At 48.6% G+C, this 25824-nt stretch overlaps 2 protein-coding genes across 4 annotated transcripts; one reads left to right on the top strand and one right to left on the bottom strand.

Moving 5' to 3' along the window:
- Positions 1–248: 248 nt before the first annotated feature.
- On the bottom strand, positions 249–14716 carry LOC114509416 (EKC/KEOPS complex subunit LAGE3-like). Of its 2 annotated transcripts, none has more exons than XM_036014052.1 (3): positions 14583–14716; positions 1650–1961; positions 249–867 (listed from the first exon to the last, which is right to left on the bottom strand). In XM_036014052.1, the coding sequence occupies exon 3, from the start codon at positions 855–857 to the stop codon at positions 447–449; it is 411 nt and encodes a 136-aa protein (XP_035869945.1). In that variant the 5' UTR covers positions 858–867; positions 1650–1961; positions 14583–14716; the 3' UTR covers positions 249–446. The 2 variants fall into 2 exon arrangements, with proteins under 2 accessions (XP_035869945.1, XP_035869946.1); XM_036014053.1 differs by lacking the exon at positions 14583–14716 and adding an exon at positions 14335–14467 and having other exon boundaries at positions 1833–1961.
- Positions 14334–24998, top strand: PIK3IP1 (phosphoinositide-3-kinase interacting protein 1). Of its 2 annotated transcripts, XM_028528678.2 has the most exons (6): positions 14334–14766; positions 15685–15801; positions 15881–16000; positions 16862–17062; positions 17161–17239; positions 23298–24998. In XM_028528678.2, the coding sequence occupies exons 1-6, from the start codon at positions 14682–14684 to the stop codon at positions 23500–23502; spliced, it is 807 nt and encodes a 268-aa protein (XP_028384479.1). In that variant the 5' UTR covers positions 14334–14681; the 3' UTR covers positions 23503–24998. The 2 variants fall into 2 exon arrangements, with proteins under 2 accessions (XP_028384479.1, XP_028384478.1); XM_028528677.2 differs by having other exon boundaries at positions 14520–14766; positions 15685–16000; positions 23298–24992.
- The last annotated feature ends 826 nt before the right edge of the window (positions 24999–25824 follow it).

The raw sequence follows: 25824 nt of genomic DNA, 5'->3' as shown, positions 1-25824 counted from the left end.
TTATAATTTCATGAGTATCTATGTAGTTATTTCTATTTTTTAAGAGATTTTATTTATTTTTAGAGAGGGAAGGGTGGGGGGGGGGGAGAGAGAAACATCAATGTGTGGTTGCTGGGGGCCATGGCCTGCAGCCCAGGCATGTGCCCTGACTGGGAATTGAACCTGGGATGTCTGGTTCACAGCCCGCGCTCAATCCACTGAGCTTTGCCAGCCAGGGCTAAATAACCAATCTTTAAATAACAACTCTCATTACAATACTACTACCAACCATTTATTTACTAAACACAACAAGTGGACCACAAACGCCCCAGGGCCAGTACAGGCAAAAGACTGGGGCCCAGCATAAAGCGGCAACTACTGCAGGGATGAATCCCTGCTGCGGGAAGGAGCCACTGCCCAGCACCGCGCGCGAGGCTGGGCCTCAGGCCCCTTTTCCCAGCCCAGGTTTAGCGGGAAAGGGGGGGCCCAAAGCGATGCATGGTCTGCATCACCAGAGAGAGCTGGTCAAGGAAGCTGATGATGGAAATTCGGAGGAGGCGAGAATCTTCCGCTCTCCAGCGGACCGCGAGGACGCTGCCGCTCACTGAGAGCTCCTTCCGAACCGCGTCTCGGTGGGGTTCGGCATCAGGGGCCAGGGACCCACAGGCGATGTCTGCCTCCAAGGCGGACGGGAAAGGCACACTGAGGGTGAACACATGTGGTCTATTGTCCGGCCTTCCGGTCACGAGTGCGGTGGCTCCTCTGGCTGCAGCGGCCGCCGCGCCTGCGCTGCCGCCGCGGGGGCTGCCGAAGCCATCCTGGCTGTCCTGGCCGCTGGCTCTGGTGGTGCCCGTGTCTGCTGCCTGCATGGTTGTCATGATGGCAGAACTTTAAAAAAATTTTTTAATTTATTGATTTTTAGAGAGAGGAGGGGGAGAGAGAGAGAGAGAGAGAGAAAAATATTGATTTGTTGTTCCACTTATTTATGCATTTATTGGTTAATTCGTACACGTGCCCTGACTGGGAATTAAACCTACGACCCCTGTATATTGGGACGACGCTCTGACCAACTGAGCTACCCAGTTAGGGCTGCAGAACTTTTTAAGAAAATAATTTGTCATAATTTATCAAGAGTCTAAAAATGCTAATATCCTTCAAACCAGTCATTTCATTCTTCTTGAAGGAAGCTATCTAACAAAGTTATCTTTAAAAGCTTGACACTCAAAGGTAATTGTAAAATGTGGTTCACAGAAAGCCATTTAAAAATGATGATTACCAAAAAAAGTTTAATACCACTGGGGGAAATGTTTATATTAAAAGTGGTTGTGAGAAAATAACAAGCTGTGAAAAAAATAAAATCATCAAGGCGGCGAGATCTAAACGGTGCTTAAAAAGATGCACGGGAAACTGACGGGAAGGAAGTGCAGCTGCAGCAGGTTGGGGGGCATCTCACCCCCTGCACACGTGGGGCTTTTTGATGGCTCTCAACAGCTGACCTCGGCGACACCTGGTCAACCCCCTTTGTCTTACTGTGATGCTTAATGATGGATGCCACAGACTCTCAGCTACTTTCGGGAATTAGACTAGTCTCCTTCTGGTATTTAAGATTTGTTTTCAATGTTTACACAAATAAAAACATTCCTTTTTTAAAATGTTCATTTCAAGCTTACCTTCCAAGCTCTGGCTCTGGCCCCGGCCCGTCCCAGGGAAGCTAAACCTGGCCGCAGCCGCCGAGGTGCGGGCAGAGAGTGGGCGAAGGAACAACAAAGGCCCGTCCTCCTCCACTTCCTCTTACCGTTCCTCCCCTTGGCGGCTGGGCTGGGAAAGGGCTGGGGAGGTGCCGGTCTTCCTACCTGACAGCCTAGGGGAAGCAGCTGTTTCTCCGTTGATTGGCTGCTACTCTTCCAGACCTCTTCCTCCCTTTGGCAGCACTTAAAAACTGGCTCTCTTGTGCAAACCTTTCCGAATTCCACCTTCCTTATCTGTACAATGGAAAGAAAGCAAACTTCCTTATGTCGGAACACTGTCAACTGTAAAGCACTATGTAAACTTTATTGGCTATACTTTTTAAAAAGATTTTATTTATTTTTAGGCAGAGGGGAAGGGAAGGAAAAGGAGGGGGAGAGAAACATCAGTGTGTGGTTGACTCTCGTGTGCCCCACACTGGGGACCTGGCCTGCAACCCAGGCATGCGCCCTAACTTTTTGGTTCGCGGGCCCGGTACTCAGTCCACTGAGCCACACCAGCCAGGGCTACGTACTCTTTTGAGGAGCCTATTATTTGAAATGTCTATTATTATTTGAAGTGGGTATCTCCACTCGGAGATCAAATAGGTATTTCACTTAAAAGTAGAAACAGAACTGGTGAATTTCCCTTCAGACCCAACATTCAGTCCACGAACTGACCCTGCAGGCTGTTCTTTTAAACTGCGTCTACCCCATCCAAGCCACGTCACCTCTGTCTAGAAACTGTCCTCCAACTGATCCCCCTTCTCCATCCCTGCCTCCCTGTGGTCACTGCAGCCTGAGTAAGACTTCTCAGACGTAAACTGGCCCGTGTTACCTTTGGCTCCAAACTCTCCAATGACTTTCCATCTCACTCAAAGCAAATGGGAAGCCCTGGCCCCCGGCTCCCTCTCTGACCTTGCTCCTACCACTCTCCCCCTCACTCACTCAGCTCCAGCCCCGTGGGTCTCCTCCCTGTCACTCTCAGAAGCCAAGCCTGCTCCTGCCTCAGGGCCTGTGCACGCCCGAGTCCCCCTGCCTGGAACACCCTTTCTCCAGACAGTCACAGGACTCGCTCCTTCACCTTGACAGACGTGTGCTCCCTGGCACCGAATCTAAAACAACGCACTCTTGCCCTACGCCTCTTCCCTGCCTTTCTTCCTTCTTAGCACTTAGCACCCCTGACGCATTGTATATGTATCTGTTTATGGTCTGCCTTCCCCCATTAGAATGCAGACTCTGCCCACTGCCACATTACATCCAACACCCAGTACAGAAACGAATTCCTTCCAAACATTTCTTTGTAATGACCGTTTCATAGTTACACCTGCTCAAGTCCAATGGCAATTTTCACACCCTAGGGTTCTCCTGGAGTGGGCTCCCACCTTGTGTCCTGGGGAAAGTCACATGCTTACCTCTATGTCCTGAAAGGGAACACGAGCCTATTTCCCATGTTCAACTGTGAGTGGAAGTACACCGGCACTTGGGGTACAGGGTCTGAGAGAAGGGTATGCCCCTGGTGTCTTACCATCTTTAACCCTCCTTCACCAGATGCCTGCAGCTGGCTGGAGCCCGGCAACGTTCGTTATGCCACAGCCTATTTCCTGGAAAGTTGTGTTGTGGAAAAGACAAATACGTATAAACAACTAGAAATGTGACCTGAGGGGTAAGTGCAAGGAATTTGCTGCATTTACAGAGGGTGGAGGGACGAGGCCCCAGCAGGACATTCACCCAGGGTTCCGCAGAGTCGCTACTGGCCTTCAAAGGAGGGAGGTGGGACCCTGTACACAAACTCTGGGGACACTCCCATCTACCTTCACCACCCTCCTTGCCTCAGCTTTCACAGGCGGCCAGATTAAAACTCTGTAGCCACGGTGGTATCCGCATGGGGACTATGCTTGACCCCAGGCAGCTTTGTCTGAAGGGGAGAAGAAACCCGTCTCTATTGTCAGTACAGAAGCTGAACCTCACAAAATGACTAGCTCGTTTCGGGCCCACGTGGTCACGACACTCATGGTCTTCCGGTGCTGCAGGCCCTCACCCTGCTCCCCTGACTGGTGTTGGCCGTGGGCCACCTTGTACCCTGCCCCTCACACAGAAAGCTGCACTTCCCAGAACTGTCCTCACCCAACAAGCTGCTCTCGTCCCCCGTCCCCCTCAGACCTGCCTGAACTGGCTGGGGCATTCCACAACCTTCTATTTTCCCTAGGCAGAGCTTGGCTCTGGCCCCAACCCTTGGTCTCCAGATGCACCTATATGCAACTGCCCAGGAGGGACCAGCAGGGGGAGCCAGCAAAGTTCGGATTCTTCAGCGAGACAGGAGGGTCAAGCATAAAAGCTACTAGTACCTCTCAAAAGACTCAGATAACTTTCTCCCCATTGAAAATACACAGCCGATTGTGAGGTTCCGGCGAATGGACAGCCGAACAGAATTCATCCACTCAGGCACAAACAACTATCTACTAAGCACCTAACACGTGCCAGGCTAGGCACTGCATATAAAGAATACTGTTTAAGTCCCTAACCTAATCCAGACACTAGAACTGATGAACTGGGAGAACTGATGAGCGGAGGTCCAAGCACTTGGGTCAAAATGAAGGTGTGTGACAGCTTCACGGGACTCTGGGAGTGGGAGAGACAAAAGAAAAGAGTTTGAGGCCAGAAAATTCCTATGATTTTCACCAATGCGAAAACCTGCCAGAGAGCGCACGCTGAGCTCAGTAAAACCGCTGGAAGCACCCTAAGCGGGAGCACACACCCGAGTCTCTCAGAAACAGTGAACACTTTCTAGTGCAACCAGAAAGCTGGGTCAATAAAAACCCGAAACCGAAACTGAAAGCTTGGTCAATATACTGATCTTGGTTCCCACCAATCCAAAGGGGAGAGGGAGTGCCTGGGGGGAAAGATGGAACAAGGGTGGCCACATGTTGATGACCCCACGACCTGGGTGACGGGCACCTGGTAATTCATTATATCATTCTCTGTACTTTTGCCTACATTTGAAAATTCCCGTAGGAAAAGCTTATACATAATCAACGACTCGGTCAATAACCACGACAGAAAAGACCTTATTTGTTATGGGAGAAAACTGAACATCTCCGCTCATCCCAAATTCCTAGAGTTCAGAATACACTGAAGCTGTGAACAGTTTCTCTCCCGTCCCCTCTTCTCTCAGATCTGTTGCCAGAGCCTATGATCTTGGTCCTTCAAAGAGTGGCACAGCGGCCCTGGCTAGTGTGGTTCAGTGGGTCGAGTGCTAGCCTGTGAACCAAAAAGTTCACCGGTTCAATTCCTGGGGCCAGGTCCCCAGCTGGGGGTGTGCTGGAGGCAACCAATTGATGTTTCTCTCACACATCGATGTTTTTCTCCCTCTCTTTCTCCTTCCCTTCCCCTCTCTCTAGAGATGAATAAATAAAACCTTTAAAAAAAAAAGGAGTGGCACAGTGTATGTGAGTTATTTTGCTGGGGCTCCCTATCTGTGTTATTCACAAGAACAGGTAAAATGAAACTCAAAACCTCCCTTGGGAAAAATACTGAGATGTCAGCTCTATCTTCCACTGCCTAGCAGGGAAGGAGTGTTCAGTAATGCTGATGAGAAGAGAATCCACAGGAGTGGAGGATGAATGAATTCTGTTCCCAGAAGCACTGTGAGGTCACTGGGCAGCCTTGAACAAGTGCCATGATCTCTGGAAGTTCCCCCTTTCTAAAGACAGGGACGCACTACATATGCAAACGACACTCGAAAATGCATGAGAGAAGTTCAAAAGACAGGTTCTTTCTCGTGTGTCTCCTCAGCCACATGGCCTCTCTGGGGCAATAATTTACAAAAAGGCACACAGCAGGTTCGAAGGCTGGTACCACTCTTGACCTCAGGGAAGTTCTGAGTCAAGAAGGAGGTTTCCTTGGCAGGCCTCAGAGGTTCAGTCCACACCTGGCAGGAAGTATGGGGTCTGAGCTGAGGCAGATGGGAGTAGTTCAAGTTCTGGTCAGGAAGAACTAAAAACAGCAGCCATCACTCCCTGGCATCCAGGGGTGGCAACTGACAGCTACTCCTGAGTCTGGGTTCAGGAGAAACAGTACAAACAAGGCTGTGTAGAGCAGTAAAAACCAACCCAGCAAACGGGGTCAAACAAGAGCTTGACAAAACCACCCATAGCACAGTAAGGCAATAAAGCAAATGCTTTGTAATGATTCTAAATGATACGGGTATTGATTATATAAATAGCCCACATGGAAATACCTGCTCCGGAAAAAAGTGAAAAGTGAAAAGGGAACAAAATACTGATGATATTATGCAAATGTACTACAAATCAGAAATCCATTAGGAGTAAGAAAAGTAGAGCATTCACAAAGCTGCAGTGATCAAAACACTACAGTACTAGTATTAGGACGAACACAGCTATCAATGGAATAGAACGGACAGTCCAGAAATAAATTCATACATCTATAGTTCATTGATTTTTCCACAAGGGTAAGAGCATTCCGTGGGCAAAGGATGGCCCTCCAACAAACAGCGCCGGGACAGCCGATACACATGTGCAAAATATGACACCAAAGGTACAAGCAACCAAAGAAAAAAACAGGTAAGTTAGACTTCGTCAAAATGAAAAACTTTTGTGCACCAAAGGACTATCAAGAAAGTGAAAATACAACCCACAGATTGGGAAAAAATAACTCATATGTCGATAAAAATCTAGTATACAGAATAGATAAGAAACTTGCAACTCAACAACAATAAAGACAAACAACCCAATTAAGAAATAAGGACGGCAATAAACATTCCTCCACAGAAGATAAACAAGTGGCGACAGGCACCCACCCATGTCTGTGAGGGGGTTGCTGGATTATCCACCCCACTGTCGAGTCAGGACTAGCGTCTCTTAGGAATCCAGGGAGGAGATGGTAAAGCTCTAACAAGCAAAAATACTCAAGGGACAACACTGTAACCTTCTTAAGATTCTTTGAGCTGACACTGGTCACAAAACTGAGAGGAAACCAAATACTATAAAAGCTATTTCCAGCCCTGGCTGGCGTAGCTCAGTGGGTTGAACTCGGGCTGCAAACCAAAGTGTTGCAGGTTCAATTCCCAGTCAGGGTACACGCCTGGGTTGCCGGCCATGACCCCCAGCAACCGCACATTGATGTTTCTCTCTCTCTCTCTCCTTCCCCCTCCATTCCCTCTCTAAAAATAAATAAATAAAATCTTAAAAAAAAGAAGCTATTTCCAGATAATTTGGATCTGCGTAACCAGCATAAGAGCAAAACCAAAGGTTTAGCTGGGCTCTAGCTTCTGACCCTAGATGGTGGCAGTTACTGCAATATTCATAATGATAGCAGGAGTTCTTAACAAGTGTGAGGCACTCTTCTTCTAAATGTCTTACATATATTAACAGTTTCATATTTATTGGAGATTTCCCCACTATCTCCAAGAGATCAGAGACTCAGAACAAAAGCACACTACCACTCTAGGAATGGGAGGCTTTCTCATAAATCTGATGGCTCTGGAAGGTGACAAAAGGTTAGGCCGCTCAGTGTGGGGGAGGACAGGATCCTAGAAAGCGGAAGTACTCCACCACCGCCTGGGCAGCATCAGCCTGGCTGCAACAGGGCAAGATCTCTTACTTGTAACGTCAGGATGATCAGGAAGCTGCTGCCACTATTGCATAAAAACTCAAGAACACTTAGCAGTGATGGCTGACTTCCAACTGAGCCATTAAAGTAAATGTGGAAGAAAGCTCCAGGTAGAAAATATCACTGGGGAATGCACAGAACACGCTGAGTGTTTGGAGCTGGCACTTAATTTTCTATTATTGCACTGAGGGTCTGGCCACGCTGGGGCCAGTCTGAGTCTATTTATGACACCACCCATAACACTGCTCGCTTCTGGGCTTCCAGAGGGTGGGAAGGGCAATCAGATCTTAGGGCTGGGCCTCATGATGACGTTGATTTCTCTTGTCCTTGCATTTCCTTCCAGCCACAATCTGTGATCTGGTTTGGAATTCTTTTTTTCTTCTCTCTCCATTTGACCATAAGAGACTGAAGAATACATATTATAAAATATATTAGTGTTTCCTGCCCTGGCTGGTGTAATTCAATAGATTGTGCATGGGCCTGTGAACCAAAGGATCACTGGTTCGATTCCCAGTTAGGGCATATGCCTGGGTTGTGGGCCAGGTCCCCTCAGCCCAGTAGGCTGCACATGAGAGGCAACTGCACATTGATGTTTCTCTCCTCCTCTTCCTCCCTTCATTCCCCTCACTCTAAAAATAAATAAGTAAAATCTTAAAAAACATGTATTAGTATTTCCTGACATACAGATTCTTAACTTTATTTATTTATTTATTTATTTATTAAAGAGAGGGGAAGGAAGGGAGAAAGAGAGGGAGAGAAACACTGACCAGCTGCCTCTCATATATGCCCCAGCCCAGGACTGAACCCGCAAAGGAGGCATGTGCCCTGACTGGGACCCAAACCAGTGGTGAACCAGTGACCTTTTAGCTTTGTGGGATGATGTGCAACCAAGTGAGCCACACCAGGAAGGCCCTGACATACAGATTCTTTAAAGTGTATTTCTTAAGAGGAGATGGGATAAAGCAAACCATAAGAAAAGATGGATGAATACAGTTTTGAAGAGAGTAATCAGCACGACGGTGCAGAATGGGAGAGATAGATGGTGAGTGGGAACTGAGATGATGGAAGAAAAGCAGTCTCTAATAGGGAAAGTAGACAGGTTCAGAAAGGCTAAGTAACCATTTGCTTAGAACTCCTGGGCTCTATTTCTGAACTCCCCTGTTTGTTGCAAATACTCTTGTTAAGCTATGGAATCTGTATTTGAGGCCTGGTTTCTTCTTACCTCTGCTTTGAGACCCATTTCTCACGCTACCAGCATCCTGCTTCGTGGAGTTCACATACTCTCATTGGGCTCATAAATGCTAAAGCTGCATCCAAAGTTCCCTTGTGCCTTCTTGCCAGCCTGCCTTTATTCTAGTACCTCCTCAAGTTATCTGCACTCACCTGAGTCTTTGATTTTCTGTCCAGTTGGCCCACCACCATTAGCTCTATATCAAACTGTTTGCTGGGCATTTCTACATGCACACCTTGCCCTTATGTCAAATTCAAAACCAGTAAGGCAAGGCCACTACTTGTCCCTAAATCAGCTCCACTTCTTAACCTCCCTGGCTATTAGGAAGGATACACAACCACTCAGAAATCCACCCCACCAGTAGGCCAAATCACTTAATTGGGTCCAATGTCAGCCTTGCTCATGATCCCTCCAGCCACTTCCAGTCCTTCTCAGCTGAACTTCTTGAAGCTGTCTGCTCTCAGTCTCCCTTCATCATCTCCTTTTCCTTCTATAATCCATGTATTTAGCTAACCCCACCCCCCAACACCACCACCAAACACCTTCCTGACAGTCACCAATGGCCTTCTTGTGGCTAAAACCAATGGATTCGTTCTAGCTCTTCTCACATTGGACGTTCCTGGTGGCAGTGCAGACCACTTCCTCCTTCCTGAAATACTCTCCCCACCTTAGCTTCTCGAACACCATGCTCTCCTGGTAGCAATCCATTCGTCTTTGGCTACATTTTCTCAGCCTTCCCTGAACCTGCTTTTCCTCTTGTTCTTATCTCTGTGAATGGCACCTCCGTTTCCTAAGTTCCCAAACCAGAAACCAACTTCCTTAGCTTCTCCTGTTTGCTCCTGACATCCCCTCACTCACAGAGTCTTGCTTATTCTTCCTAGATTGCCTCTCTTCAGCCTCATTGCCTACATTTATGGAGCACTTACTGTGTGCCTGGCACGCCTCTGTGCCAGGCAGGTGTGTTCTAGGTGCTTTAACCCTCACAACAAGCCTCTAAGGTAAAGTTTATCATCATCATCTCCAATTCAAGCAGAGACATAGGGTGATTAAGTACTGTAATCTGCATCGAGTCACAAAGCTATTAAGTGGCAGGATTAAAACCCAGATGGCCTCAGTTTTGGGTCCAGGCCCTCTCTTCTCTTTTACTTAGATCATACAAAAGCCTCCTGGCTTTCTGTTTTAGCTTTCTCTGATCTTCCACACTGTGGCCTGTGTGACCTCACTAAAATGTAAGTGATTCTTGTCATTCTCTTGCTTAAAACTCTTTACTGGCTTCTCACTGTCTTCAGGGTAACGTCCATACTGGAGAACCTCCATAACCTGGTCAGTGAGTGCTTATTTACCTCTTTGTTGTGTGGCCTCGCTTTAATCACCACCCCGAACACTCACTAACCACAGGAGCAGCCTACACACTTCCAGGCTTCTGCTCATTGTCTCACCTGCCAAGAATACTAACTCCTTGACCCTCCATAGTTTACTTTTTCTGATAAGCCTTTTCTGACCTCCTAAAACTAGGCCATATACCCTCCCTGTGAGCTCCCACAGCCCCCAGTACTAATCTCTACTATAGCATTGATTTCGGTCTGTTGTTTGGCCTCTCTGCTAGTATCTGCTCTTTCACAGATTGTAGCTTCTCAAGAGCAAGGACCTTGCAGGGTTCACTGTTGTATCCTCCATCCTCAGTTTAGGGCCTTCCTGGTGAACAGCAGACATTTAATAAATAATAATTGGATTAATCCTTTGTCTGTATTACAATCTTTCATATCTACACACAAAAACTACATTTCCTTTACTTTATTAAGTGTAATCCTGAGTTGCATAACCAGATTATAAATTTTTCGAAGATAGCAAATATACCCAGTGCTTCTAAGTTAGAGGTTACTAACCCCAAAACTGACACAGCTCCGTCTATTCAGGACTCGGTGAATGTGACTATGCAATACTGTACGGAGTGTTTTCATCTCTCCCTCCCTATGAGGAAGCTGAGTCATAGAGTTTAACAGCTTCCCTAAAATAACATCACTAGTAAGTGACAGATTTGGGATTTGAATCCTGACATTGGTGCCTGTACTCTATTTTTAAAAGATTTTATTTATTTTTAGAGCGTGGGGAAGGAAGGGAGAAAGAGAGGGAGAGAGAGGAACATCAATGTGCCCTGTGCTGAAGAAACAATTGGTTGCCCCTTGCATGCCCCCAGCAGGAGACCTGTCCCTGGCAACGCAGGCTGTATCCCGATGGGGAGTCAAACTGGCAACCTTTCGGTTTGCAGGAAAGTGCCCAACCCATTGAGCCACACCAGTCAGGGTGGTGCCTCTATTCTTAGCCACTGTAATAATGGGCTATGGAAACTTAGACTTACGGATGCTAAGTAACTGACCTAAGATCACTTGGTAGGGCTGAGACTGGAATCCAAGCCTTTCCAAAGCCTACACTCTTACTTACTTAACATACTGCTTCTCTCGCTTTAAATGTCAGGGCTAAAGCTCATACTGGGTTATTGATGAATTTTCAAAGCTGCAGATCCAGTTTGCTAAGTTTGGAGAGTATTGGAATCCCTTCCAAAAGAGGCACAGTTGTAGCTTACTGGGTTAATCTACCTTAAAATACCGACAGCCTAGTTTTACGAAGTAATTAAGTTTGTAATCTCATGTTCTCCCTGCGACACTGAGGCTTGTATTTTCCTCAATGTGGAAAGCCACGTTTTCTAAAGATGGCTACAGTCGAAATCCACTCTCATTCAGAAATTTCCGCTTCCCTTTTTTTCCCACAAAACCCGTGATGTGATGTTCTCAAGTTCTCTGCTTTTGTGGCACCTCAGTTCCCCAGTGCGGAATGTCCGTTTCTGAAAGTAACCTGTGTTTTGCCGCTTACCCTTAAAAAACCACTGCTCTCCGCAGACTTATTACGCTCTTTCTCCTTAGGCAGAGCTCTGCCCTTCCCCTTTATGTCAAACCTTTCTTGAACACTCAACTAGGTACCAAAATGGAAAGAACCTAATTCGCTGAAGGCCATACTTTCAAAGAAATGGCCTTGGGTTTAGATATTTTGACTGCAATATTATTTCCTTAATACGCTCCCTAATAAAATCATCCCCTGCTCAGTTTGCAATTAGGCACCGAGATGTCTTTCGGCAAAAGCTCAGTGGCTACTTGTACAGCACATGCTGTGAAAGGAAGAGCCGGAACCAACTCATCAGCTCTCACTCCGAAGATTTTTACCGACACCATGGCCCTCTTTTGCTGACAAAAAGGATTCTTAAGCCTTTTAACAGCTTTATAGCTTCCTTATTAGAACTCTTCCGCTAAAATATGTTATCAAAATGAACTGTCCATCCTTCTTGGGAAATGCTCCGGAGGCTATTTCCTGAGTTAACAGTACGGCTTTATCTCTGGATTAGCACTGGTTAATTTGAAACCAATAGTCAAACATCCCTGAAATAGTTAGCAAAATGAGTATTATACTTCACGGCGTTGTCTTCAGGAAGATAAAACACCCCAAATCACTATTTGACTAATGATATTATCGTTGTAGTAATATTTTTAGAAGAAATCGGAAGTTTGGAGTAGCCGTAGGCGATAAAACGTGGCCATGCTGTACCAATGTATGAACCGAAGTTCAAACCCGAATCATGAGGAAAAAACAAAACATTATCAGTGATGGTGACAGCCACATCTCTGACCTAAATCCGATTCCCCTGAGGAAAGAAGGTACCGAACCTGTTAGCATATGCCTATGAAGGACCAAGGGACAAGTTCATCGTTCTTGAAAAAAATCAAATCACACTGACAGGAGAGAAAAAGCAGAGATGATTAAACTGACCAAAAAAAAAAAAAAATCTCCTTTAGCTTCTATCTTTTCTAGGCAACGCAGCTCCTGATAAGACACACACCACAAAACGTGGTTTTGCTCCATATCCAGGCGTGTGGGTTAGAGAAGACAGCAGTTTCTTAAATAGAAAAATTAAATGATAGCAATAGGTAAAGAAGCTTTGGGTTTCTGACGAAGAAATACCAGCACCCCTACATGGCTGTGGTGGGTAATCTGAAAGCGGTGCAAGTGCTGGCCTGTGTACAGCCTGTCTCTAACGTACTCAGAGAAAAAAGGATTGCAATCTAGCAGACTAGGTCCTCACAGTCTAAGGTGGAGCATTTTGCCAGATGATCAGTGAGTACTCACTGCATACAAGGGCAGTGCATTAGGTGCTGAGGGATCAGTTCAAAAGAACAACCCACTACTCTGAACTCAAAACATGCATTGTCATTTTCTGAAGCCCATATATTTAAGGTAATGAAACAAAATAACATCGCATATCTTTTGCAGTGCTGTCGGAGTCTTTAGGACCTGCAAGGAAAATTGTGCAAAGAAACCCCTCCTCCTCGGCCTTTGTCTATTGAAATGTCCTACTGGTTCCCAGAGAAGAGGGTAAGATTCCTTCAGCAAGTGAAATACCACCCCATTACTTTCTCCCTTACTACGTTTCCCTTTTCATCATAGCACTTAAAGACCACCTGACACGTTATATATTTACCAGTTCTTTCCCAAACCAGAATATCAGTTGCATGAGGGTATTTTAAATATTGTGTTCACTGACATATTCTCAGTATCTAGAACTAACTCTAGCATGTGGTAGGCTCTCTCCACATTTGTAAACTTAATAGTGTTTAAAAAGACCCCTGAATATTGTTAGAATTGTTAAATTCTAAAATTTTAGGCTATCTGTGTATATGGTTGAGAAAGGGTAAATTGACAGACTCTGTGTGCGATTCCTAGTACAGACTGAGTCAGGAGTCAGAGCACCAGACACCTGAGACAGGAGAGTGATTGCAACAACAAAGCAACATAGCTTATTAAAAGGACCGAGGGAACCAAACACTGTCAGCAGACTTATCTTAAGAGTAAACTGAATGTGCCTCTCTGTCCTTTCAGTGTCTGAAACCTGGCTGCAGTGAATTCAAATGCACTTCAGATTCGTTGGATGGACACTAGCTGCCTTCCTTGATAAAACTTTCAGAATGTTTTAAAAAAGTGTTTTCCCACTCTCTAAATGACTGCTTGTGAGATGAAAGCCCTCAGACGGAATCAGCCTCTCATTTCTATTTTCAGAATTGCCTGAGTCACAAGGTAGTCTTGGCGAATCACTCTGCTCTCTCTCTCTCAGTTCACTGAGGCTGCCTGGGAACACGAACCATCAGCCAAACAGGAAGAGGGCCCTCTGCCTAACTCCTAAACGCCGAAGTCATATGGATGTGGTGAGGTTTAATGATGGATATAAATCGCTGCAAATGGATTTCCCACGGGGTGGGGGTGTGCAGCAAACATTGAACTTAACTTCCTCTACATGAATTCAGAGCTGATAGAAAGGAAAGATGATTAAATATAGTTGTGCAAATATCCCAGTATTTGCATAACATGTGTTTTCAACTAAAGAGACCCCTTCTGTATTCCTACCATATAGGAAGTCCCAGACTCTAAATATAACCAAGGAATGTGATGATCTGAGCCTGGCAAAAATACACTGTTTAAAAAAACAACACCACAGTGTTCATATAAACATGTGTAACCCACAAAAGCCATTTTCCTTTTCAAGGAGGGGTATAAAGAGTTACTTCCACTTGGATCCTGTTATCTGTGCCCCCTCTGTGGTCCAGGGTTCCTCTCCGTTGTTGTAGCTAGCATGTCCTCCCTAAATTGTTCTGCCTTAGTGACTGCAATTCCAAACCTCCCTCCCCCCAGTGATGCCTCTGACAGAATTCTTCTTCCTGTACTCACACAAATAAAACCAGAAGAGATGAAAGCCCTGGGGAGGCAGTCAGTACAGGTCTCAAACTGACGAGCTGCTAAGCACGAGCTGAATTTCTCTGCCTCTTCACGTGGCCGAGTTGCACTCTTGGCTCGGGGTTAGTGATCTTACATGGCATTGGAAGCTTAGGAGCCAGGGGGCGCCCTTTCAGCCGAAAAAAACACCTCGCTGCAAAAGCCAGCTGAGAAGCTCCCAGTTCTAAAGAGAGGCTGTTTACCAGAAGAGCATACATAACAAGGGCAGGTCCGACTGCAAGGCTGGGACCCTCCCGCAGAGCTGCCGCCAAGGGGACCCCGGTTGGTCAATCACCTGCAAGATGAAGGCGGTGAGGATGCTGCCGGCTTGGGTGCAAACACTCCTCGTCAGCAACATGCTCCTAGCTAAAACCTATGGATCTGGAGGTAAGATTACAATCTTTCCTTTCTGCAGCAACTTAATGAAGCAGAGAGGGTAAAGCTCCTATTCCCCCAGCATGGCCAGGCTACACAGGAAGATGACAGGAAAGGAGGCTTTTAGCTGGTTTCTGTTGTCCCCTGTAAGGGTTTTTGTGTTTTTTGTTTTGTTTTGTTTTGTTTTCTTTTCCTTCTTTTTTTCCCTGCCAGGGGCTTGCAGCTCCATCTTTGCCATTAAGAACAAAGGCTAGTAGCCACTTTCTGTTTCCTTTTCCTTGCCTGTGGCTCAGGAGTGGATGGAACTTGGGGATTCATCTCTCCTACTCCCTAAGTCCTGTCCTTTTCTAGGCTTTGCACGATGCGGCCAGACACAGCCCTCCTTCCGCAGCCTCTCCTATGGCTCTTCTGCAGAGGGGAGTGGGAGTTTAGAGTTAACATCTAGGCAGCAGATGACGCAGGTTCCCACCGTTTGAGGCTCTCTTTTGCCTGACCGAGTAAAGGCTTTTGTAGAATTCTCTCAGGAAGGTATGTTCCCTATGAAGTATGTTTCCTGTCTGCGGAGAGGGGAACCCCAGAGTTTATGTGACATGGAATCACAACCTAGGGGTGTGAATTCAGGCCTGAGCCCATCGAACCAAAACAACCAAGCCCTCTCCGTACTCCCCTGCATGAGGGCCACAAATTCCAGGGCTGCAACCCTTAGCACCTGTGCAGTGCTTTCCGGCTTAAAAATAAAACTAAATAAATAAATAGATAAGATAGATAGATAGATAAATAAATAAATAAATACAGCTGTGTTTCAGGCACCGGCAGGGTTTTCCACGCGAGTCAGGGAAGCCCAGCAGGGTCCAGGGTCTCCCCCTAGATCGGGTGGCCCGGGCTCCCCTGCTCGCCCATCAGTGTTTGGGGGGCTCTTCTTTCTCACAGGCTGCTTCTGGGACAACGGCCACCTGTATCGAGCGGACCAGCCCGCCCCCGCGCCGGGCCTCCGCTGCCTTAATTGGCTGGATGCGCACAGTCCCCTGGCCTCTGCCCCCGAGTCGGGTGAGTGTCCCCTCAGGGCCGGGGGCGGGCAGCGGCCGCAGTCCCGGCCCCCGCCCATGGCGCCTTCTCTCCCCGCCAGGCGCCGGCAACCACAGCTACTGCCGGAACCCGGACCAGGACCCGCACGGACCCTGGTGCTACGTGAGCGGCGAGGCGGGCGCCCCGGAGAAGCGGCGCTGCGAAGACCTGAGCTGCCCAGGTATCCACCCGGGATCCCCGGGGCCCCGGGACCAGGGCTGGCTGGGAACGGCGGTTACAGTTACCGCGCACGTGCGGCTGCACGACCCCGGCCGGCCCCGCCCCATGCCCTGCCGTCCGATTGGCCAGGACTGTCTCCGGGCCGCGGGATCCCAAGCCCATTGGCCGCCGCTGCCCAGAGTGAGCTCATCCTCCTCCAGCGCCTTGTAAACAACTGAAAGAGGCGAGGCCCAACCCCTAGGCTGCGAGCTCCCGATCCTGAGCAATCCGCAGCGTGGCCTTCGGGAGTGGAGCCGCGGGGACCCGAGTCCCGGTCGGACAGCGTTACAATGCCCCATGTATAAGCTGTTTGAGGCATCTGAGCCTCAGAAAAGTTAAGTGACTTACTAAGGCAATAGCAGGGTTCAGATTTGAGTCCAAGTTAGATTCTCGAGTGCAGCCTTGTTGGTCCAGAGGCAGCAAGATAGTTTTTCTCGGATTCAGTGGAATATGTAATCATATAACATAGCGATTGGCACAAAGCGTGGGCTCGGTAAAGTCAGCTGCCCAGAGGAATCGTGATTGACACCTGGAGAAGATGGCAACTGAGTTGAACCTTGGAAGATAGCAAGGATTTGAGCAGATGAAGATGGGGAGGCAGGAGAGGCCTTTTCTTACCGCCTTCCCCTCACATTTGCCGTGTCCAGGCTGTGGGGTGGCACTCTCTGGCCTGGTTTTGCCCCTAGGGTAGGGCTTGATTTCAGTGGATGTGGGTGGATCTAAGGTGGATCCTCCTCACTTCCCCCAACACTAAGGACAAGTTCAACTGTGGAATTCACTCAGGCCACTCTCTGATGAGAGCTGTTTCCCACTTCACCTCCAGAGACTATTTCCCAGGACCTGTCAACCTCCAGGACAGAAGCTGAGGAGACACCTGAAGTGCCAAGTGGAGACGAGGTGCAGGTGTTTGCTCCTGCCAATGCCCTGCCTGCCGGGAGTGAGGCGGCAGCCGTGCAGCCAGTGATTGGAATCAGCCAGCGAGTTCGGGTGAACTCCAAGGAGAAAAAGGACCTGGGAACCCTGGGTATGACTGCTCTACCCTGCCCTTACTGGATTCATGAGGAGATATTTGCTGATTGTCTGGGGTGAGGCTAACGGGGCCTTGTGTCCTGTCCTCGGCAGGCTACGTGCTGGGCATTACCATGATGGTGATCATCATCGGCGTCGGAGCCGGCATCGTCTTCGGATACACCTACAAAAGGTCAGTAGCTTCTCTTCTGGGCTCCCTCCGAGGAGGGGAGAAAGGTACGCAAAGTCGAGTCAGATTCCTTTGTGGCATTCTTCCCCACAAAGAAAGCGAGGTGTTGAATGAGGGAAGCCAGTTTAAGGAGAGACTTGGTTCTAGTTTTACCCAGTGACCTAGGGCAGACCCTCTCCTGGTGTCTTTATGCCTCACCCCAAAGCCTTGTGAGGTAGGGGTTCTTGTTCCCCGTTTTACAGATAAGGAAACCTTTGTCAGAGAGGTCACGTGACTCACTCAAAGTCACAACTCTGGGAGTGGCAGGACCTGGGTTCAAACCCAGCTTTTTTTGACACCAAATTCCCCATGTGTCTCATCCAGTGTGTCTGGTATGGAAATGGGTGACACTGCAGAAATCAGTCCAGAAACTCATTGTGGGGACCCAGAGATTGAACTTTTTCAGGGAGTTAGGAAGTTCTGCTACAGGAAGAGAAACCCACACACCACTTTTGCTTGGGGTTTGAATTTCCTGAGCCATAAGTCTGTCCTTTAGGAAGGAGAAAAAAAAGAGAGTTGTAGGACAAAGAGCCTATTTACTGCTCCTCGCCACATTTCAGAAAGCCAAGGAGGCTCACAGGGACGGAACTTGTGGCTGGGACAGCAGGAGAAGGGATGCTTATTTTGAGAGGGCCCCTGAGATACCATGTGGAAAAAGCTGCCCTGGCTGGTGTAGCTCAGTGGATTGAGCGCGGGCTGCAAACCAAAGCATCACAGGTTCGATTCCCAGTCAGGGCACATTCCTGGGTTGCAGGCCATGGCCCCCAGCAACCGCACATTGATGTTTCTCTCTCTCTTTCTCCCTCCCTTCCCTCTCTAAAAATAAATAAATAAAATCTTTAAAAAAATAAAAAATAGAATTCCACCTTTACAAGCAAATTCATTTAAAAAAAAAAAGAAGAAAAAGCTATCGAGCTCAGTGACAGGCATGTGATGATAAGCCAGAGTTGCATTAACTTTTTATAGGACTGTCTGACTTTGGGGAAATCATTTGCCTTTCTTGGGCAAAATCAGGGGATTTGATTTCCAGCCCTAAGTGTGATTTTCCTCTCCATGGTCTGAGAAGGCTTTCTGTAAGGGAAGTGACATGGTGGCCTGCATTTTCCAGTGTCAAGGGCCATGTCTGAGCCCATAGCTCCAGTGGATCACCCAGCATGAAACAAGTCTAAAGTGTCCTTAGAGGTGATACAGTCAACCTCCTCATTTTATAGGGGAAAACGGGAAGTGTTTGGTGTTAATAATAATAACAACAACAACCAAAAAAAACAATAGCAGCAGTAGGGAACATTTACCTTATGGCAGACATTGTGTCGAGCAGTTTGCATACTTTAACTCATGTCTCACAATCACCTTTCTGAGGCAAATGCTGTTGTTATTCCCAGTTTACAGATTAGGAAACTGAGGCAAGAGAGGATATACACCTATACACCTTGCCTGAGGTCACCCTCCTAGCACTTGGTGAGGCCAAGCCTTCGCTGTGCCACTACCTAGCTATCTCTCGACGTTGGGCGAGATGCCTCTCTTTCCCACTCCACAGCATCCCTGTAGCTAGGGCATGTGGCTGCTTAGTTCAGTGACCATAAACGATAGTTGTTTTTCTTGTCTGTAAAATGTGGGTACTATCCTAGCACCCTCCAAGGCAAGCTCTCTTCCTTCTCTGTTTTTCTGTGACTCAGGAAGCACATTTGACCTGAGAGGGTCTCCCGAGTCCCAGTCCCAGGTTTTTGCCCCCAGTGAGCTGGTGGACGTGGCAGGTCCAGGGACGGCTGCTCATTCATTTCAGAGAGTTAGATGAAATGCTGTGGCCCTGGCCTACAATTCAGAATCAGAACCAAACCACATTGGCTGAGTCGAGCCCTCCTTCCTTAGCCACCAGGTAGCAGTGGACTCTCCTGTAACCTTGTGACAGTTTCCAGGCCTCCAGGTGCTCGAATTGGCTAAACCTTCATTCAGAGCTCAGTTCTCCTGCCAGTGAGGAAGTCAGGCCTCTCTGCTAGATTTGCTCTGCAGGCTGTCATGAGACTGCCCTGCCTGAATTTACCTTCCTGTACAGGGTGGGAACCACATCACGAGACTCCTCATCGCTAACCACCTGACTACTTCTCTGCTCACAAAAGTACTCGAGTACAGACCGTAGAACAGGAAACCGTATGCGGGCTGGGCAAGCTGTCCCCCACCATTAGAGAATAGAATGCCCTGGAAAGAGCTGTTGAGTGTGAGTTCTGATACTCTGTACCTCAGTTTCTTGCCTGTTAAAAGGGGATATATTCCTCCTCCACACACACCACAGCAACCCCATGCCCACTCACGCAAGATTATTATGAGTAAATGTAGACAGTAGAGCACCAGCCAGGTTAAACAGTTGCAGTAGCAGCCGACATTTACACGTTTCTTAGTAAGTAAGGCTATACTGAATGCTCTCCTCTGACAATCTTGTCCGAGCCTCATGACCGCACTAGAAGGATCACTTTTACACGAATGATTTTACAGCGAGGAGCTGAGACTTAGAGGAGTTAAATGCAAGGTCCCAGCTACACGGCTAATAAGGTGTGTCTAAGGATTATCAGTGTTTCTTGAAAGTCCAGAGAGACCCAGTAGTTTCGTGCAAATTTGCCCTGAATTGCAAAGGACAGTAGGAAAAAGAGAAACATTCAACATAAAACAGTGGGGTTTAGAAGTCAAAAGAACCCAGGTCTAGTTCGGGAACTGCTGCCGATCTGGGTGTGACACTGGACAAGTCATTTACCTTCTCTGGTTTTGTCAGAGTTTCTGCTTCTTTAAAATGGTGTAGGGGCAGGAGTTAGCTATGATGATTCTCCCAGCTCTAATATTTCCTAGAACGTCTATTACCTGCTGGTGGCTGCAGGCACTACCAGGTTCAAATCTCCGCTCTGCTATTTGCTTGAATAAGTAATTTGACCTCTCTGCCCCTGCTTTCCCATCTCTGAAAGAGAAGCCCTAGCAGACAGCATGCGGGTTTGTTGTGAAGATGAAATGACACAGTGTAGTTTGGGCACACAGTTGGCGTTAGTAACCTTGGCTGCCTTGAGGAACTTTGCCTGAGCAGCAGTGTAGGACAGTGCTGCTTCTGACCAGGGAGACAGCGGTGGCTCAGAGTTATGGAATAAGTTGAAGAAACCCGTGTTGCCCACAGGGGGTCTGAGGTACCTCCACCGGCCCTGCCCACTTCCCAAAGAATATCTTCATCCACATCTGCTCTCTCTGGGCAGCACAGCTCCTGAACCGGGCCCTGGAGCAGTCAGGGATAGAATTACTGCAAGCCTTGAACTCTGCCAAAAGGCCAGGACGCTAATGGGATGGAGCTTTCCCCTGGCTGGGAAGAGCTGGGCAAGCAGGCACCAAGCTTCCTCTCGGGAAGAAGGGTGGCAGATGGGGGTGGGTGAGGGTTTAGCGTGGCAGGTCTTTGTGCCGGTCGTCTAGGCCACAAGGCCAGTCTGCAGCTTCCTGTTCCTCCCCCAAGTGTAGTGCCTGTGCTAGCTAGCTCTGGAGGGAGCGCTTGTTTTCTGATTTAAAAAAAAAAAAGGCAAGGGAAAAACTGTAAGTCAACACCACTCTACCCCCTTAGGAGAGGAGCTGAGCCAGTGAATAAGCCTTTTGTTGTCTCTTGGCTGCGAGACAACAGCCTGGCTGCCTCCCCCCAACCCCCACCCCCACCAAAGGAAAGTGAGAAAGGACGGAGCTGCCTGGTGGCCAGCGCAGCAGACCTGGTGGCCTGTCTCAGACCATCAGGTGAGCTGGGGGCAGCCACTGCATCTCCAGGACTCACAGACATTGTTAACAGGGGTACTTGGAATTGGGTGTGTTCTGAGGCTTCTAGATGGATAAGGCTATAATCCAGGTGAGTCCCAGCACCTGCTTCCTTTACCCTTGGCCACTCTCCAACCCTGCTCTGCCCCCATTAATGGGAAATCTTTTTTACCCCCTAAAGGTGTGCATGCTGTGCCTTCTGTGACCTCACAGTGCGGACTAGGGAATCAGGGCATGTGTCATGTGAGAGATGTCACAGAATGTTAGGGGCCTGGAGGGAACCCAAGTCCATCTCCTCGTTACACAGATGATGCAATGAATGCCCAGAGAGGAGGGGAGCTGCTGAGGTCTCATAAACAATACTTGCCTTGGCTCGTCAGTAGGAGAGTTTCCTTGGGAAATCAGATTAAGATAACATTGGTTGGTGAATCAAGTCATATCCAGGGCAAATCAATAATAACCTTCTGAGTGAAAAAATTTTTATTTTATTTTATTGATTCCAGGGGGAGGGGGAGGAAGAGAGGGAGAGAAGCATCGATTGGTTGTCCCTTGCACACGCCCTGACTGGGGACCAGACCCGGAGCCCAGGCACGCATCCTGACGGGGCATCGAACTCGTGACCTGTCGGTTTGCCGGATGACGCCCAGCCAACTGAGCCACACCAGCTAGGGCCTTCTATGAATTTTCAGCAGTTCCACTGTTTTCAAAATGCTTTCACTTTCATCATCTTATTTTGAGATAGATATAATCCTCCTTTCACAGACGAGGGAGCCAAGGCTCAGCGAGGCTGTTTGCCGAGCTGGTACTAGAACGTTGGAGAACTGGTTGAAGACAGTTCTGAGGCACCTGCTCAAACTCCTTCCTTTCCAGCCCATCATTTTCTCAGGATCCTTCTCCAGTCTCTTGTCACTGCACCTCACATCACGGAGGCTGTGTAATCCGTCAGATCTCAGCCATCTCCCCCAGGAGTTTTGAAGGAAGCAGGCCTGTGTTGTATCAAGTCATCCATCAGCTGCCTGTTGCAAGGGCTCTTTGGGCAGAAGGGGGCTCCTTCCAGGAAGATTTCTTCCGATAGCTGAGCCTGTGTGTCTAGGTGCTGGCTTTGGAGGGTGCTGACCTAGGTCCTGGGTGCTGGTCCTGTTGTGCAGTGTTCTAGGCACTCACCAGACCCTTTGGCCTGCAATGGGGGCAGCCTGGTCCAGTGGGAAGGGCCCTATATGTGCAGCCATAACATTGGGTTTGAGTCTCTGCCCCACCGTTTCTTCAGGGGTGACCCTGATCAGGTCCTAACCTCTCTGAGTATCAGAGTCTGACAGACTTTGGTTTGAGCCCACCATGTGATTGGAGAGTTCCTTAACTTCTCTGGGCTATTTCTTCATCTATAAAATGAACGCTGAGACCTAATTCCTTGGGTTCAGCTGAGAATGAAGTACTCCATGTGAGTAAAGAGGGCAACACCAGCCCTGACTGGTGTGGCTCAGTGGATTGAGTACCGGCCTATGAACCAAAGGGTCACTGGTTCGATTCCTAGTCAGGAACCAAGCCTGGGTTGCAGGCCAGGTTCCCAGTTTGGGGTGTGTGAGAGGCAACAACACATTGACGTTTCTCTCCCTCTCCCTCCCTTACCCCCTCTCTAAAAATAAATAAATAAAATCTTTAAAAAAAAATAGGGCAAGACCATGCCAACTGGGTCACTGAACACTATAAGAATTCAAAGGTGTGTGAAAACTAAGGGGTCTGATGGTCATTGTCTTGTTTCCCACTGACCTAAGCAGCCCTCAGAGTCCTTTTTGCCTTGTGCATGGGTTGGGGACAGTCCATGTTTCCAGCTGGGGCTCACACCTTCTGGGGCTTTAGAATAAGATGACCGTCTCAGGACAGGGTGCTTAGGTGAGTTTTCTGGACTTCATGGGTGAGCGCTGATAGCTCCCTGGGTCTCTCGGAGTCCTGGGCTGAAAGAACGAAACTGTACCTTGCTTTAAGATCTCTTCTGTATTCTCTTCCTCGAGCCCCCCTGCAGCTCTGTAAGGTTCGTATTACTATTACCCCCATTTTACAGAAGAGGAAAAACACCAGAGGTGGAGGAGGTCCTTGTTGGGGTAAGGCAGTCTGGCAGAACAGAAATCGAGCGTCATCAGCCACTGATTCACCGTGACCGCAGCCAGCTCCTACCCTGCCCGTTCTCTGAGATGCTATCTGATAAACAAAGTCATGCAGAAGGCACAGCCTGAATGCCTCCCTCTTTTCTTGCCAGGGGGAAGGACCTGAAAGAGCAGCATGACCAGAAAATGTGTGAGAGAGAGATGCAGAGAATCACCCTACCCTTGTCTGCCTTCACCAACACCACCTGTGAGATCGTGGATGAGAAGACTATTGTGGTCCACGCCAGTGAGACACCAGTCGACCTTCAGGAGGGCAGTGCCCCCCTTATGGGACAGGCAGGCACTCCTGGGGCCTGAGCACCCCCACAATGGGCAGGAGCCCATGCAGGGACTGGTACAGAATGGCCTACCCTCCTGCAGCTGGGAGGAGCTACACTTTTTGTTGTGGTTAAAACCCTTCTCCGGGTTTTTTTTTGTTTTGTTTTGTTTTGGGGACCTCCTAAGACAGAAGCAGGTGGTGCTATGGGCTGAGAACGAAGATGGGTAGGGTCCCACCAGTGCTCTTTCTCCATCCCTTGGAGCAGGGTTTTGCCTGTGGATGGCGACAGCAGCAGCCCCCATAGCAGTGCTGCTGACAAGGGCTTCCAGACATTGCCTGTGCCCCGGAACTGAATCAGGGATGGACAGGGAGCTCCCCCAGGCTCCTCTGTGCTTCATTATCTAAGGTGGCCTCATTCTCCACCTTTCCGTTTGTTCTCTATGGGCTTATGTGGCGCACACTGTTATTCATCCTTCAGGTCAAGCAGGTCAAGAGGGAGCATCTAGAAATATATCTTTAGTTTAAAAAATATTTGGGGTGGAACTCCCTACTGACCTCTGGGAACCAGAAATGAATTTGTACAAAAGTCAGAACTGTGGTTTGAGAATGGGGTCGAGGCTGGGGTTTACTGGGTGTGCTCCAGCTCGCTGGTCTGGCAGCGATGTGCCTTGACAAGAATGGGCCGGGCCTGGGCCCAGAGACGCTTCCTGTCTCCAAAGGAAAGGAAGAACTGCACTGAACATTCCACTTAGGAAGAGGGGAGAGAAGGATCCGCGACTGCCTTAGGCCACAGGATGTGAGGTGGACCTGGGGTACCCCAGTCTCTCTCCAGGGTGGACAGTGACCTCTCTTCATTTTGTAGGGATAAGACAACAGCCAGCTAACCTACGGGAATCATACTGTGGGGCCCTGTGAGCTGCTTCTTGAGAGGTTAATGTGGAAACTAAGCTCAGAAGTCAGGTAATCACAGCTCAGGCCCCTGCAGTGGCCTGAGTGTACAGGTTGCTCTGTGGCTTCCAGGCCAGCGCCTTCCAGTGAAGGCTACTAGAGCTGGGGCCCCAACCCCTAACTTGTAGAACAGTCAGAATCATTGGAAGGGATCTTCGGGCTCCCAGAGGGGGAAGTGACACCCAAGATTATAAAGTTACAGGCAAGGCCGAGGGGAGTACATTTCCCCGTGGCACTGTGCTGCACTGTGCCAGCAGCTCAGCAGGGCCTCCAAGTCCTAATGTCACACTCGGAGGCCTTAGCAATGCCCTGTCCACGGAGTTTTCTTCCCCGAAGCCCTTCTATTGCCCCATGTGGAGAGGGGGATTAGTGGGGATTGTTCTCTTTAGCAGGCTGTTTGCAGGGGCGAGGGAACCTAGGCCTCAGGGGTCCCTTGCTGTTAAGTGATGCTGAAGAGACTATTACTGGTTTCTACTTTTCTATAAAAGCATTTCTCTGTGTACATGTTTTATATACCTCATTCTGACACCTGCATCTAAAAGTGCAGGAAATTGCTCTGCATTTGACTTACATAAATAAATTTAAAGAAAAAAAAAAGGACTTCACATTGCCGAGTTTTTGTGGGGTGTCAGGAACACTCCTTCCATACGTTGGGAAGCTTTTGGTTACCTTGTCAACACCTCTGTGGCCCTGGCTGTCACTGGGAGGTGGCAAAAAGCCGAATGGTTGGTAACTGCAGTCATCACCAAGAGTCCACCCAAGGTTGGAGCTGCAGCAGAGGTGGCGGTGTGGGCGTCTCGACGGGCAGTTAGTCGCGGCAGATCCTCTCCCCTTCCACATTCTCTCCGAGGCAGGAGGTTAAAATGAATGCCCAGGCAGCCCTCGGCTGGAGCTGGAAACGGGTAGTGGGTGGTGGTGCTGTGGTCGCAAAAGGATGAATGTGCAGAGGGGTGAGCCCGTGGGCTGCCAGGAACAGCTCTGGGCTGAGGAAGGTCCCTGAGGGCACTGCCAGGGCTCCAGAAGCAGCTGTCAATAGGAGTGTTTGCTGGGCTTTCAGCAGGGGATTTCAACAGCAGGTCCTCAGCTTGTGGGAACAGGCAGAGTGGTCTCTGCCCAAGCCCGGACACTTCTCTCTGTAGATCTAACAGCAAAGGGCACCCTCGAGCATGTTTTTCCAGGACCCAGACTCTGTCCTCAGGCTTTGGGTATGTAGATTTATATTTGCCCAGGATAACCACTAACCAGATAGCAGCATCCCACCCTGCCCATTGGTCACCCCTTCACAACATCCCCTAAGTGCAGAAGCAAGAACTGAATCTTTTGCTCTCAAGCACTTGCAGGGAAACACAAGGGGCGGGGGTAACTTGCATTCATTTTTTTCCCATTGTCAAGGTGACACCTAGCCCTGCAAA

This window comes from Phyllostomus discolor, chromosome 13 (genome assembly GCF_004126475.2).
Source record: "Phyllostomus discolor isolate MPI-MPIP mPhyDis1 chromosome 13, mPhyDis1.pri.v3, whole genome shotgun sequence".
Taxonomy (NCBI): Eukaryota; Metazoa; Chordata; class Mammalia; order Chiroptera; family Phyllostomidae; genus Phyllostomus; species Phyllostomus discolor.
This window is presented reverse-complemented; position numbering and strand designations above follow the sequence as displayed.